Source organism: Lotus japonicus, chromosome 3 (assembly GCF_012489685.1).
Source record: "Lotus japonicus ecotype B-129 chromosome 3, LjGifu_v1.2".
Taxonomy (NCBI): domain Eukaryota; kingdom Viridiplantae; phylum Streptophyta; class Magnoliopsida; order Fabales; family Fabaceae; genus Lotus; species Lotus japonicus.
This window is the reverse complement of record NC_080043.1, coordinates 6,238,194-6,252,379: the sequence shown is the minus strand read 5'-3', so window position 1 is coordinate 6,252,379 and position 14,186 is coordinate 6,238,194. Positions and strand designations below refer to the sequence as shown.

The window sequence follows — 14,186 nt, the reverse complement described above, 5'->3', positions numbered from 1 at the left end:
TGCAACTAGCCAAATCTTTCCCACTGTAACGATGATGATAAATTAATGCAACAAGCCAAGTAAAGCAAGTAAGCAACTTGTTCAGTAAAATATATCAAATATTTGGTCTCAAAAAAATGCATCAATATTAAACACATGTTTCATTTTTATTATAAATAATTAATACAAAGGGTACCTAAAATAAAATAAAAAATAGAAAGCCCTTTGAAATTCATGTTTTTTAGGAAAAGTTTGCACTTCATTAATTCATAAAAACGGAGTCAACAAGTAAGGTCTTGGCGACTTTTTTAGGGGATTACCTTATCATATACAATGAGAAGAAAAATAGATGCAATAGAAACTAAGGCGTGAGCAACTTTATTGGTTCTCTCTTAACATGTGACAAGGTAATACTTGGAAACTTCGCAGCCAAGATTTTACAATCTCATGTTACTGTTTGGACCTTTGCTGGGCATGAGAAGCTCCACATGGCCCTCACAATAACGGCTGCACCCGATTCAATAGCAACCATTTCCAGTACCCTTGATAAGCACAATCGAAGAGTCATGCTTGGAAATTCAATGTTAATTGATTAAGAAAACAAGAAAGTAGATAATAAAGTAGTTACAATAAGGCACATACAAAAAATTAACAAAGCTCATGGTTCATTGGTGCATGATCTCATGCTTTGGGTTTCCTCTATCTTCTCTCAAAGAGTAAAGGTTGTCGATGTCAATATAGATCAAACCACCTACAAAGAAAGGTGAATTGCTGAGAAACAATTAGAAACATCTCAATTTAGAAGAGAGAAAAGAAGAGATGAAAAGAAAGAAGAGAAAAGCATGAACTTCAATTTTATATCTAGACATGCTTTAGAGAGGTCAAGCTTCAACGTTATATGCATCTCGTTGACAAGATGATGAAGAAGAAGATAGAATGCATTGATTGAGGTGGAGCATTCCCAATCTATTGAAAGTGCATGTAGCAAAGAGCCATGTAGCAAAAATGAAGAAGATAGAATGCACTAATTGAGGAGAAACATTCTCAATCTACATGAGTTCTCACAAGCTGATTTAATCCAATTAATCAAAGAGTCATGTAGCAAAAAGAAGAAGAAGGTCGTTAAAGTAGATGGTCCAGCTCTACACTCTCACTTCCAGATGACCTGAAATGCAGAAGCAACAACGAGATGAAAAATATCAAGGCAGAGCTAACTCAACGAAGATATTCAAGCCTATACTAAATGGAAGACTGATCTTGATCAATGGCGTTCAACGTCTACACAACCTGATCAACTCAATTCCATGAAAGGATCAAGAGCAACTCATTGTCTATTAGCTCTACCCTATACAACTAAAAATAAATTGATTTTATTGTATATCATAAGTCTGTATGAACAACACTCCTGATTGAAATCAATTCATATCAATATGCTTGAGGAGGCATGGAAAAAAATACTTGTAATGCCTGGAGAGCAGGGGTAAAAAAATACCCATTGAGTCTGAGGAGACTTGTTAAACAATACTCAACAATGCATAGAGAGGAAGGACAAATAATACTTGTTATGCCTGAAGAGACAGTGACAAAAGAATACTTGTTATGCCTGAAGAGACAGTGGTAAAATAATACTTGTTATGCATAGAGAGGCAGTGACATAAGAATACTCAGTGCCTGCATATGCAATGTATAAAAGAATACTCAACATGCCTAGAAAGGCATGATAAATAATACTCGTTGCTTGCAGAGACAGTGTATAAAAGAATACTCAGCAATGCATGCAGGGGCGTATCTAGAATTTTCTTGTTGGGGGGGGGCGAAATATAAGACTAAAAAAATCTTCATTGAAAGTTATATAAATTTTAAATAGTAAAAAAATATTTAAATACAACTCTTCGTTCTTTCATAGTACTAAATTTATTTATTATGGTATCCCGATATAAACAACTAATAAATTTCTGAGAATATCATCTCCAATTTTGTTGCGAAGCTGAGTCTTAACAACTTTCATTACAGAAAAAGATCAAAAGATCGCTTTGTAGATGTTGTTGAAAAGGGGAGTGTCAAAACAAGACGTATCAATCTATTAACAAGTGGAAACATTGTTGCTTTTCCTGTTTCAATTAACTTCTGGTAAAACTCGGATAAACTAGAAATTTTTCCTAAATTAGGATCTCGGGAAACATGTGAATGATAATGTCTCAGTTGGAACGACAAATTCTTTCTTTCTAGCTTGGAAAAATACCTATAGTCGGTAACAATTTCAAAATTTTTGGGGGGCGATGACCCCTGTCTGCCCCTCCCTAGATACGCCCCTGAATGCATGGAAAGACAGTAAAAATAAAATGACTTCATTAGTAATTTTCATCTCCCATCACATTGAACATTAAGTAAAAGTCCACTAGTTTTAATGATGGCTTAATAACTTGTAAATGGCACTAAAAACCAGCTTAAAAAAATATAAAAAGCCATCAGAAATTTCATCCTAAAATTACATATACTAAAATTTAAGCTTATAAAAAAATACTTATAAAAAAATACTAAAATAAAAAAATCTGAACTTAATTACTCTCTAATTGCTTGTTGATCATCAATTTAGGCCCAATAAATAGTCCACAAAACTGACCATTGTTCTCTATAATTGCTTGTTGACCATGCAATTCAGGCCCTTAAAAATGTTTAGTTATATTCTATATCCTTTTTCATGCTTCTTGAGCCTTCTTGGTCATTTTCTATTGATGTTCATGTGCCCTATGTTCTCATCATATACAATTTTTTTTTGTCATCATATACATTTAGTAAAGTTTGAGTGACATAATTATTTCATAGATAAAAAATTATAATATATACACACATTTCCACTCATTTTTCACCTTTATAGATCAAACATAGACACACACAATTGAGTTTGATTTGCATTTTATTGAACGTTCTCAATTATCTTTTACTTTTTAAAAATAGAAAAGTCAATTCACAATAGATGAAAGGGAAAGGTAAATATCCATTTTTCCTTCACATTAAAAAAACTCAATATGTTAACATTCACCATACTTTCCCACCACTTCCAAGAAAAAAAATATAATATAAAACCTCCCCATCAAGTATATTTTCCTCTTTGTAAAAAATAAATTATTTAAATTTTCCTCCTCCTCCCATTCTCTTTCATACAAATTGTGGGTGTGCAACTTGGCTTGTTGTTTTTCTTTTCTCTTTTAATAAAATGGAAAGAGCACGTCAAAAGAGAAGGCTGTGTGGCTGGCTGGCGGTGGTGGGACAAGAGGGAAAAAGAAAGTGGACAAAGTTGTAATTGCACAGTGGGCCATCAACCAAGTTTTGTGTAATACGCGTCTCCATAAGGTCCCAATATTATTCCATTACCAACCTCACAACACAAACACAAACACAAACACAAACCCATCCTCTTCTCTTTTCATATCCCACCCCATTTCTCTCCTCTCTTCCTCTCAATCCATCAATTATTTTCATTCCTCTCATCATCATGGCTCACAAAATTAAAAAAGAAGAAACCGAATTCAAGGTTCCTGAAACCAAAACAACACCGTGCACCGCCACCACCGCAGCTACCTCGATCTCAGAACCGTCTAGATTCTTTGACGATAAGGCCACCGCTAACGCAACCGTCACCGCAACGCCAGCACGATCTCCTAAGAGATCTCACCCTCCAGATGATGAGGAAGCACAAGGAACAACCCAAACGACGCCGTCGGAGGCCAAACGCGCGGTCAACCGCTGCTCCGGGTGTCGTCGGAGGGTCGGTTTAACCGGATTCCGCTGCCGATGCGGGGAGCTTTTCTGCGCCGACCACCGCTACTCCGACCGTCATGACTGCTCCTACGACTACAAAGCCGCTGGACGAGAAGCCATCGCGAGGGAGAATCCTGTCGTCAGAGCAGCGAAGATCATCAAGCTCTGATGATGAAATCGAAGAAAAACAACACGAAACGGCAACACCGGTTGTCGTTTTTACGATCGCTATTACAATTATTTGTGGAAGCTGAGAAGTCTTTGTCGGAAAAAAAAGATTAACTTCTCTGTGATCTCGTGTTCGATCGTGCTTCGATCTTTTTTTTTTTCATAATTTCTAAATTTTTATGTATTTTTAGTTTGGTTTGGAAATTTATAAATTTATTTTGATTATTATTTTGTGTTTGATTTTCAGTTTTCGTTTGTTATTCTTCTTCTTCAGGAACAATTGCAAATTTGCAATAGCTTCAGATTCAGGGGTAAGGGGAGTAAATTTGAGAAACCTATGAGGGTATAGTTGTCAATTTGCGTTGTACTTTGAATTTGGGTTTTTTCGAGAATAGCGAAGAAGATGATAGAAAAGGTTGGCTGGACCAACCGGATTTGACATGTGACGATTATCTCGAAGTGCTAATATATCGTATCGCCCGCTTACGATATATTGTAATATATATCGCGCGCTTGCGATATGTTGTCATTGGTGACGAGACACTGAGACAGTGACTTTTAGCTTTTTGAGCGGTTGGGTAGCCAATGGGGGAGTGCCACGTGGATGATAGCATTGTCTCGCGAGTGAGTGGAATATGTTGGCTTTTGTAAATTTTCTTCATATTATTTTAGTTTTGCCGTATGATAATTGCGTTCTGCTTTATATTATTTGTTTGGAGGAATCTCGAGGGAACGTCATGATCCAACGCATAGGATTTGGTGGAGGATGCCAATTGGTATGTGGTGGATTTGGTGGTGGATGTTGTTTTGGGGTTGAATGGATGGAAATTGATGGAATAAAATATAAAATATAGTAGTAATAAACTAATAATAGAAGAGTTTAATTTTCGTCACATCCAATATGTGAATATGTTCATGGCATATTAGCTTATATACTTTAAAAACAACAACAAGCCATACCCCATGTGGTTAGTATAACTGATCACACTATGTTATTGAAATTAATCAAAACCATATTAGAAGTTAGACATTAGTTTAATGGTAGTGCCTTTGTTTGATTTTGCAACATAAGGGTTACGGGTTTCCCAATCCGCCTAAAAGTTAACTTCGCCTTGTTTGCATAGCTGATTCCAAGTTCGAGTGAAGGAGAGAATAGATGTGTTAGACTTTGACAACCAACATAAAACTTGTCAATGTCTTTCATATGGAGCTTATATACTTAAAGCATCTTTAACATTAGTAGCTTAAGAGTTTCTTATCACTAAGCAACAATGCTTTCTTTTATACTATTGGAGCTGTCAAACTCAAAAACTTGGGATGAAAATACACTAATTAGTAGTAGATTTCCTTGTGTTTAAACATCTGACCCAATCAACATTGTTGTATATTTGGACCCGGAGTGATGATCCAGTTGGAAAGGATAAGCCATGTTTCGATGTCCCGAGAAGGTATTGAATGATGCGATTCACTATTGACTGATGTTTGGAAATATCGAGGTGATTGCATGAACTTGTTGACTGTGTGGACAACAAAAGAAATGTCAAGGTATGTGATGGTGAGGTGGATAAGACTACCTACTAGCTTGCGATATATAGTGCGTTCTTCTAGAAGGTCAACTTCATCTCGCCTAGGCTTCACATTAATTTTTATGCGGGTGTCAACTAAGGTCGCACTGGTGAGGTCAACCAACTGGATCAAGTCTTAAATTAAATATGCCTTTGGATGATAATGTACCTCTAACCCCAAGAAGTAAGTGAGCTGGCCAAGATCTTTCATATGAAAAGTTGAGTGTAACAATTGTTTAATTGTAGAAATATCATATTGATTAGAACCTGTCACCACACTATCATCCACATAAACTAGGAGTACCACGATACCTTTAGAAGCCTTTTTTTTTTTGTAGAAAAATGGATGAATCAATCGGCTCTAGCTAGCTCTGTGTGAATGAAAATACAAGTAGCGTGGATCAAAATTGTCATACAACCGATTATCCCAAAAGTTTAAGCTCTTAAGTAAGGGTCACATGAATGATTTAATATTATATTTTAACACGCCCCCTCACACAAGAGCCCTTAGGGCTTGAAGTGTGGACAATGCACAGGTTAACCTACCATGTGCAGTTCAACTTTTTTATTAGAAGAATTGGGGTGGTAAGGATAAAACTCTAGACCTTTTGGTTATAGAGACTCTAATACAATGTCAGACAACCAACTATCCCGAAAACTTAAGTTATTGGGTAAGAGCCACATAATAATTTTATCTTATATTCTATAAAAAAACTTCTCGAATCATACCCTTTGTGCCTGTTTCAAACCATACTCTTAGTGCTTGTGTAGAGGTGTTAGGGTAAAGTTATAAAACATTACTTATTCTCCACCAAAATTCTTTTCAAAATAAGAATTTAGCATAAACGTAGTTGGTTTTCGCTATCTCGTCTCTATTGAGAAACGAGATAACTCTCCCTCCCTCCTCTCAACACTTATTTCTTGAAGTCATGCTTAACAAACAAAGCCTAAGCAGTCAAATGAGTTGACAAAAATGACATTTATCAGATAATAGAGAATAAAGGAATGGAATAAATTTGCTGTAAATTTGTAATGCATTTAAGTATTATAATTTAAAATAATGTGTTTTTCTTTTCTACCAATGTTGGTCATGAGAATATGCAAGCTAGACCCCATAAAAGTGGTAACACAAGTTTAAACAATTCGGTAAAAAAACATATATATGTTATGAAAGACTATCACAATTTCTTGAACATGATTAGTCCAATCCCAAACAGGGGTGAAGACACACCCGAACAAATATAAGTGTTTCATAGTGAACAATTTCATTTTTAGTATACTAATTAGTAATTAGTGAACTTAATTATTAGGTTGATCACTAGTTGTTGAATGTTGATACATGTACATATTTCTGTTATTAATATTTTATGAATTGAATTGGTTTTTGGAATCTTTTAATTCAATTCTGTATTTTACGCAAATATTCGCATAATACAAACTCTTAAAATGCAATTAAATAATATCAAAAGTGTTCCATTTTATTTTATTTTATTTTAATTTATAAAATACAATAAAATTATGTAAATTTATTATTTATGAAATTACTGTACAAAAATTATTTATGAAATTTTCTCTATTTTATTCTGTTCCAAAATTTCATTTCATTTCATAAAAATATTTGTATAATGATATAATCATTATTGCATTTCCTATTATTCATTTAAATGTCTCGATATGATCCTTGCGCATCATATAGTTAAAAGTTTGTCCTTTATCTTTTGTTTATAATATATATGGATACGGATTTGGGGTAGCAAACAAGAGCCAAATGTCAAAATTGAAGAAGTAAATTTCAAAAAAATAAATAAAATTGAAGAAGTATATAACGTATAATTATAATCGTAGTTTATTGAAATTATAAAGGTAAATTTATTATTTTTAATTATTTTGATTATAAAAGGTTTTAGAAGGCAATGGTAATCAATTGTTTTGGACCTATGGCATATCAATTGTTTGTTGGTTTTCTTGTCTTTTTTCATCAATTGGATGGACGGGAGGTAATAGGGTGGGTTATTGTAAGTTTGTTTTTTATTTTTGGCTCTTTAGAGTGTGTTGTACTCTTTTTCCTGCACTAGGATTTTATCCCAGTTGGGTTTTTTCTGGTGAGGTTTTAATGAGGCACACACTCTAGTTTTCAAGAGCATGGGTGGAGTTTTTTTGGTGGTTCCTTTATGCATGTGGCTTTTTTCACATGTACCTTTATATCATTAATATAATTCTTTTTGCTGTCAAAAAAAAGGTTTTAGAAGGATTAAATTGAAATAAAAAAATTTAAAGAGTATGATTTAAGAATTTTAAATGATTAATTAAGAGGGAGTCAGGGAGACCGTTGCTTGAGGTGAGATATATAGAAAATTAAAAATTCAAGAAATTGTCTACGTCATCAATGTATTTCATTTTTTTTAGTTGTCAAAAAAATGTATTGCAAATTTCAATATATCGTAAGACGAAGTATGCGAGAAAGGTATAGATGAGATGAGTGCACGTGAATATTTTTCGTGATTCTTACGATTTACATGCTTTGTGCATAAATCATGCGTGATGATGATGTATTATTTTTATACGGATTAGTATTTCTATTTTACTTTACGAAACATCCACTAAGGTTCATTATCACTTAACCTCAAATAAAGGGGTGATAAAGGTTCATTACCACTTGTGGTCTGTGGAGTTGTTAAATCTTTAGTTTGCCTCCTTATTTTTATTCTTTGTCTAGTCTCTAGAGTGTGATTTTGAGGTAGGGTTGTTATATAGTGGATCAAAGGGCAATTTAGGGTGGTTCGTACCATTAATAAATATTGTTGGATTTAAGATATTTAGAATACTTTTTGAATGGATAATAAAAGAGTAAAAAATGTAACTAAATTTATACATACCACACCACCTCTTTCTAGCATTTGAAGTCGCCTTTGTCACTGTTTCACTTTCATTCTCGCTTTTCACTCATAATCTCTCACTCGCTCTTTTTCTAAAAAGACGCTTGCCAGAATGAGGGGATCTAGTTCTCCTTACGGAAAAATCGTCTTCAATTTGTTTGTGTTGCAAGGAGTCTATTTTGTCTTCATGAATGACTCTGTAGTGAAGAATTTGGTTTTAGTATTGCTTAGTTGAATCCTTGATTCTGATGGTATATATGATATAAACTTTGGGTTTTTCTTGACCTCTACAAGAAAAACCCTAAAATTAATTAACACATAAAAACCACCAATGACTTTCCTCACAAACATGAAAATGTGAAATTGAAGTGTGTTAGTAGTGTCTTAGGAGGATATGGAAACTATTTATAGATGATAAAAGATCATTAGAAACCATAAGAATAAGTTTAAGTGAGAGAGGATCAAGTGAATTTGAGGTTTTTCCCGTTTTAAACATCATTGGCAAACTAGTAATCGATTACCATGTGTTTCTCTCTCTGTTACAACGCCGCTAATCTCAGATTCAGACCGATTATCTAGGACGCAAAGTTGTTGTCCTATTTTTCACAACACGTGAAAACCCTTTTCTTTTTTGGTACATGAAAACCCCTTTCAAAACATTTTCCTAATTATTTCAAAATCTCTTAGTTATAAAAATGTTATATATCAATTTTCATTAGTTTTAGATCAAATTCACATTAGAATTCACACATAATCACTCAACCCAACGTCCTTATTATTATTGTTTAAGGAAAAAAAGAATGTACGGTTTGAAAAGATATGACAAACATGGCATTGTGACAAATTGATGGTAAGTTGCCATCCAACGAACAAAATACAAATAACACCTTGGCCTATCTGCGTGATTATGGTTTAATTTGAAAAGACAAGACTTAGGAGCACACAACTCCGCATACACCTTGTCAACTACGTAACACTTTGGTCGAAAACGGTTCCCATACTTGCTCAAAATGAACTAACTCGCTAGCAACTAGTTCTTCCACTGATTGCACCGAAGATGATTGCTTAACACCTACTAACTTGACGTTTTAGGCACTTTGTTACCCTCAGTATGTGGCGGATTTGATAGCTAAGGTACATCACATTAATCCATGACACTATCCACCATTCAGAGAAAGGAGATAAAGCAATTCCTAAACAACCTTCGATTATGATTTAATGAGAAGAAACTTGCTAAATACTCCTTCCATTCATAATTATAAGACCTCATTGAGACAATAACACTTATTAAGAAAACATGTAATGATGTCAATTATTGTATTGATTTTATAAAAGTTTATTCAATCTTCCACATTTACCCTTAATTTACCCTTAATTAATGTATTGGAAGTACTGAAGATAATTAATCACCAAACCACGTGTATATAAACCATGCAAACTCACCTTCATTGCATTGCATTTGCATCTGCATTGAAAACAAACAACACAAACACATGGCTTCCTCACTCTCCTCGCTAACTCTACTTCTTCTCTTCGCCGTTATCTCCGCCGTCAAGCCCTGCCCGCCGTCAGACCTGGCAGCACTCATAGGCTTCAAAGCTGCCCTGACCGAGTCGTCATCCCTCGGCATTTTTAACACCTGGTCAAGCAACGACTGCCGGAGCTTTTACGGCGTCACCTGCGACCCCACCACTGGTCGCGTCACCAACATCAGCCTCCGCGGCGAGTCTGAAGACCCAATCTTCCAAAACCGCTCCGGTTACATGACAGGAAAACTCTCGCCGGAGATTTGCAAGCTTGACTCCCTCTCCACCCTCGCCGTCCCCGACTGGAAGCCATCTCCGGCGAAATCCCTCCCTGCATCACCTCACTCTCCTCCCTCCGAATCCTCGACCTCACCGGTAACCAAATCGCTGGTTCGATCCCGGCCGACATCGGGAACCTCCGGCAACTCACCGTCATGAACCTCGGCGACAATGCCATCTCCAGCGAGATTCCGGCGTCGATTGTCAATCTTGCCGCAGTCAAGCACCTAGACCTCAGCAACAACCATATCGCCGGCTAGTTGCCTGGCGATTTCGGAAAACTCAGCATGCTGACTCGCGCGTTGCTGAACCGTAACCAACTCACCGGTTCGATTCCTGAGTCAGTACGTGCTGCAAATGAAGCGGCTCGCGGATCTGGATTTTTCGTCGAACCGGTTCGCACGACGGACGGAGAGACAGAGAGGGAGTGACGGTGCCGTCGTGCGACGCAACCAAATGATGTTCACTGGTTTTCTTTTTCTTTAATTCATTTATTTTGACATAATTTTTCTTTTGCAAATACTGGCGTTGGGTTGCTACAATTTCTGTGGGTGAGGTAGTGCCACAAACTTTCAAACCGCCAGAAATTGCTTCCAAATACTGGCGTTTTGTGACCGACTTTTGGCGGTCCCGAACTGCCACAGTTGCTATCCGCTAGCGGTTTATTTCTAAGGGCTTCAAACCGCCAGAAGTTGTCACAAGTTCTGGCGGTTAAGTGATACTTTTGTTTTGGCGGTTTAGAACCGCAACAAAAGTTGGTGAATTTTACTGGCGGTTGAGATCCAGAAAACAGTTTTTGGCGGTCTTAAGCCGCTACAACCGGAGTAGAACACAAGATAAAATGATACAAAATTTTCACTGGTGACAGTTCCCTCCCTGTCCTTTCCCGCATTTGAAAAAACAAGATAAAAAAGAAAAAAATAAAATTCTGAATCCCGCGCAAGAGTTACAACAATATAAGTACAACACACCGTTTCTGCCCCCATTTTCTTCACACATTTCCATCAAATTCCTTTCAATTCTCGAATGGCCGAACAAGACGTAGCAGCACCGGGAGAATCTCACCGGAACCCTCCCAAATTAGGGTTCCCACTACCACCCGCCGCCGCCGGCGACGAGAAACTCATCTCCGGCCTCAGCACCATCCTCGTCGCATCGATCCAAGAAGCCAGAGACAGGATCTCACAGATCGAGTACGTTTTCTGCTCCCAGATCTACCCGCACTTCCAATCCACTTCAAAGCACTCCGACTCCAAACGCCGTCGCATCGAGGAGCTCGAGCGCGAGGTCGACGAAGGCATGGCGCTGCACAAGACGCTGACGGAGCTGGTTCGATCCAAGGAGTTGTCACTGAGAGCCAGCGAGGAGAAGCGGAAATCCGCGGTCGCGAAACTGGAACGTTGCGAGAGTGAAACGGCGTCGCTTTTGGGGAGAATTGATGAGTTGGAGGAGAGGCTGCGGAGGAAAACGCGAGAGGCTGAGGAACTGGAATTGAAGAGGGTGGAGAGCGAGGGTTCGTATCGGAACCTTGTTGAGAATGTGGAATCGATGAGTTGTGAGTTGCAGGCTGAGAAATTGAAGAGAAATCGCTTAACTGAAGCCTATAAGAGGCTGAAATCTCAGCATGTTTATCTTCGTCAGAAGGTTGGTCTCACTGAAGAAAATATGCTTAGCCGAAGCAAATCGCCGCCGGGGAGTGACAAGCATCAGAGTCCAGTCACAGAACCTGGTAATGTATGACATGAGTTTAGTTTCTGCTATGATGTGAATCTGTGGTAGAAAGAATTAATTGCATGTTTTTGGGTTGTTTGTTTGAGGGTTTCTACATGGTGTGTGATGAAATTGTTTCGGTTTTCGGTTGAGACTCGAGACATTCACCTATTGCATGTTATTGCAGGTCTTGCATTTGAAGACCCTGACATTACTATGGGTGCTTGTAAAGCAACAGACATGGAGAGTGAAATCCCAGAGGAAGACTTTGGAGGTAAATTGAATTGTTATGTTTAGTCTTCTTGGACTCTGTTTGGATATTTAGCGATTGGAATGGAATGGAACGCAATAGTGGTGAAGTTGAATGAAACAAAGTTACCATTCTGTTGTTTATGGAATTGAAAAAAATTGGTTTCATGCTAAATTTCCAAATTATGGGAATTGGGAAAGAAGAAGGGCATTGAATGTAATGGAAATAAATTTATCTATCTGTATCAATTTACATAACATGCATACGGTTTTCTTATGACTAAAGGGTAAGTGCTAGGTTAAGGTAGTGAAGTGAAGTGCACAGTTTTGGCTACTTACTAACCCATCATCCACTTGCTATTAGTGCAGGCCTTGAGAACGCAACTCCTGATGTGTTTGTTTCCGTGCGTGATGCAAATGAAGTGAAGGAGAAAACATTGGGGGATGACAGAGGAGCCAATTTGATTCCTCCGTCTTCCAGTTTCTATGTTCGCCCAAAATGTCCATCCAGTGATCATCCGCTTGCTATTAGTGCAGGCCTTGAGAACACAACTCCTGATGTGTTTGTTTCCGTGCGTGATGCAAATGAAGTGAAGGAGAAAACATTGGAGGATGACAGAGGAGGCAAATTGATTCCTCCATCTTCGAGTTTCTATGTTCGACCAAAATGTCCATCCAGTGCAAAGGTAGCTTCTGTATCTGGTACTAAGCGGCCTGCACCTTCCTGGAGGCTAACCCGGTCCCATCAAAGTCGAGCAGGCCCTGACCCTCATGATGATTTTCTTGATACTCCTCTTGAGAATATCAGAGTAAATTTAAATAAGGATTTGAACAAGGCAGATCTCCCATGCCCAATTCAGAAAGACATTAGCATGAACAGCTCAGATGATGAAACACAGGATTTGAATGCCGAAAGCAGTCCTCAGAAGAAGCAATCTTCAATTACAGTGGCTGATAAAAGGAGCTTTAAGTACATTGAACCAGTGATGAAGAAAGCTGAGCTAGAACATTTAAATAAGGATTTGAAGCCAGGTCTCCCATGCCCAATTCAGAGAGACAAATGCATGGACAGCTCAGATGATGAAACACAGGATTTGAATGCCAAAAGCAGTCCTCAGAAGAAGCAATCTTCAATTACAGTGGCTGATAAAAAGAGCTTTAAGTACATTGAACCAGTGAGGAAGAAAGCGGAGCGAGAAAATTTAAAAGGAGTTGAATGCAAACAATGCCGAAAGTTCTATGATGCTGTTCTTCCTAATGCTGATGGTAAGGACCCTGATAACAGTAAGCAGAATTTCCGCTGTGAACATCTTGATGGTGTTTCTAGGCATCGGTACAGGTATGTTCCTCCCATGACTCCTGAAGGATTTTGGAACATTGGATTTGAATCTGAAATGTAAGGATATATTTTAGGTTGATAAATATATAGTTCGATTTGTACATGGATTCAATATCCCATTATATTTGGCCAACTTGGTAGATAGAGAAAGATGTACCTTGGCCATTAGATATGTTATTCAGTGATACAGGGATAGTCTCATAATTTTAAGACGCAAGATATTTGCTCACTTGTTGACACGGCAAGCACTTCATGCCGAGACGCAAGGTTTCATATACTAACAATTGTAATCACTTCATGCGAGGAGCAAATGAATTGATGCTCTCATTCAATAATTATACCTTACTCCTCTGACGAGTATCTTTGAGTTATTTTTCTATTTCTTATTTATTTATATTCTTGCACTCTTATATGGTTTCCTGGCAAGGAATTACGGTCAAACAATCTAATACGTGTCTAGAAACTCATCTACAATTGATTCATAATCAATTCTTGAGAGAAGTTAAGTAACCTCTGGATTTTAGAATTGATTCTAATGAAAGAAAAGTTGATCAAAACATACTACTAGACTCTTTAAAGTTTTGGCGTCGGTGCAAAATGAAAATAAAAAATATTACATATGAAGGAGCAGATGATCAGAACTGTGTCCCGTGGAGTTCAATTTGATTCTGAATTGTATAGGGTCCACATCCCCTGGGAAGGGAAAAAGCTAGGGTCCTCCAAGAATATGTAC

General features: G+C 37.4%; 2 protein-coding genes and 1 pseudogene across 2 annotated transcripts; all 3 read left to right on the top strand.

Moving 5' to 3' along the window:
- The first annotated feature begins 3,341 nt into the window (after positions 1–3,341).
- LOC130748747 (zinc finger A20 and AN1 domain-containing stress-associated protein 5) lies at positions 3,342–4,134 on the top strand. The gene has a single exon (XM_057601991.1). The coding sequence runs from the start codon at positions 3,476–3,478 to the stop codon at positions 3,908–3,910; it is 435 nt and encodes a 144-aa protein (XP_057457974.1). The 5' UTR covers positions 3,342–3,475; the 3' UTR covers positions 3,911–4,134.
- A 5,709-nt stretch (positions 4,135–9,843) lies between these two features.
- On the top strand, positions 9,844–10,641 carry LOC130743487 (DNA damage-repair/toleration protein DRT100-like; annotated as a pseudogene).
- A 300-nt stretch (positions 10,642–10,941) lies between these two features.
- Positions 10,942–13,824, top strand: LOC130748849 (protein gamma response 1). The gene is made up of 3 exons (XM_057602093.1): positions 10,942–11,884; positions 12,053–12,139; positions 12,484–13,824. The coding sequence occupies exons 1-3, from the start codon at positions 11,182–11,184 to the stop codon at positions 13,512–13,514; spliced, it is 1,821 nt and encodes a 606-aa protein (XP_057458076.1). The 5' UTR covers positions 10,942–11,181; the 3' UTR covers positions 13,515–13,824.
- The last annotated feature ends 362 nt before the right edge of the window (positions 13,825–14,186 follow it).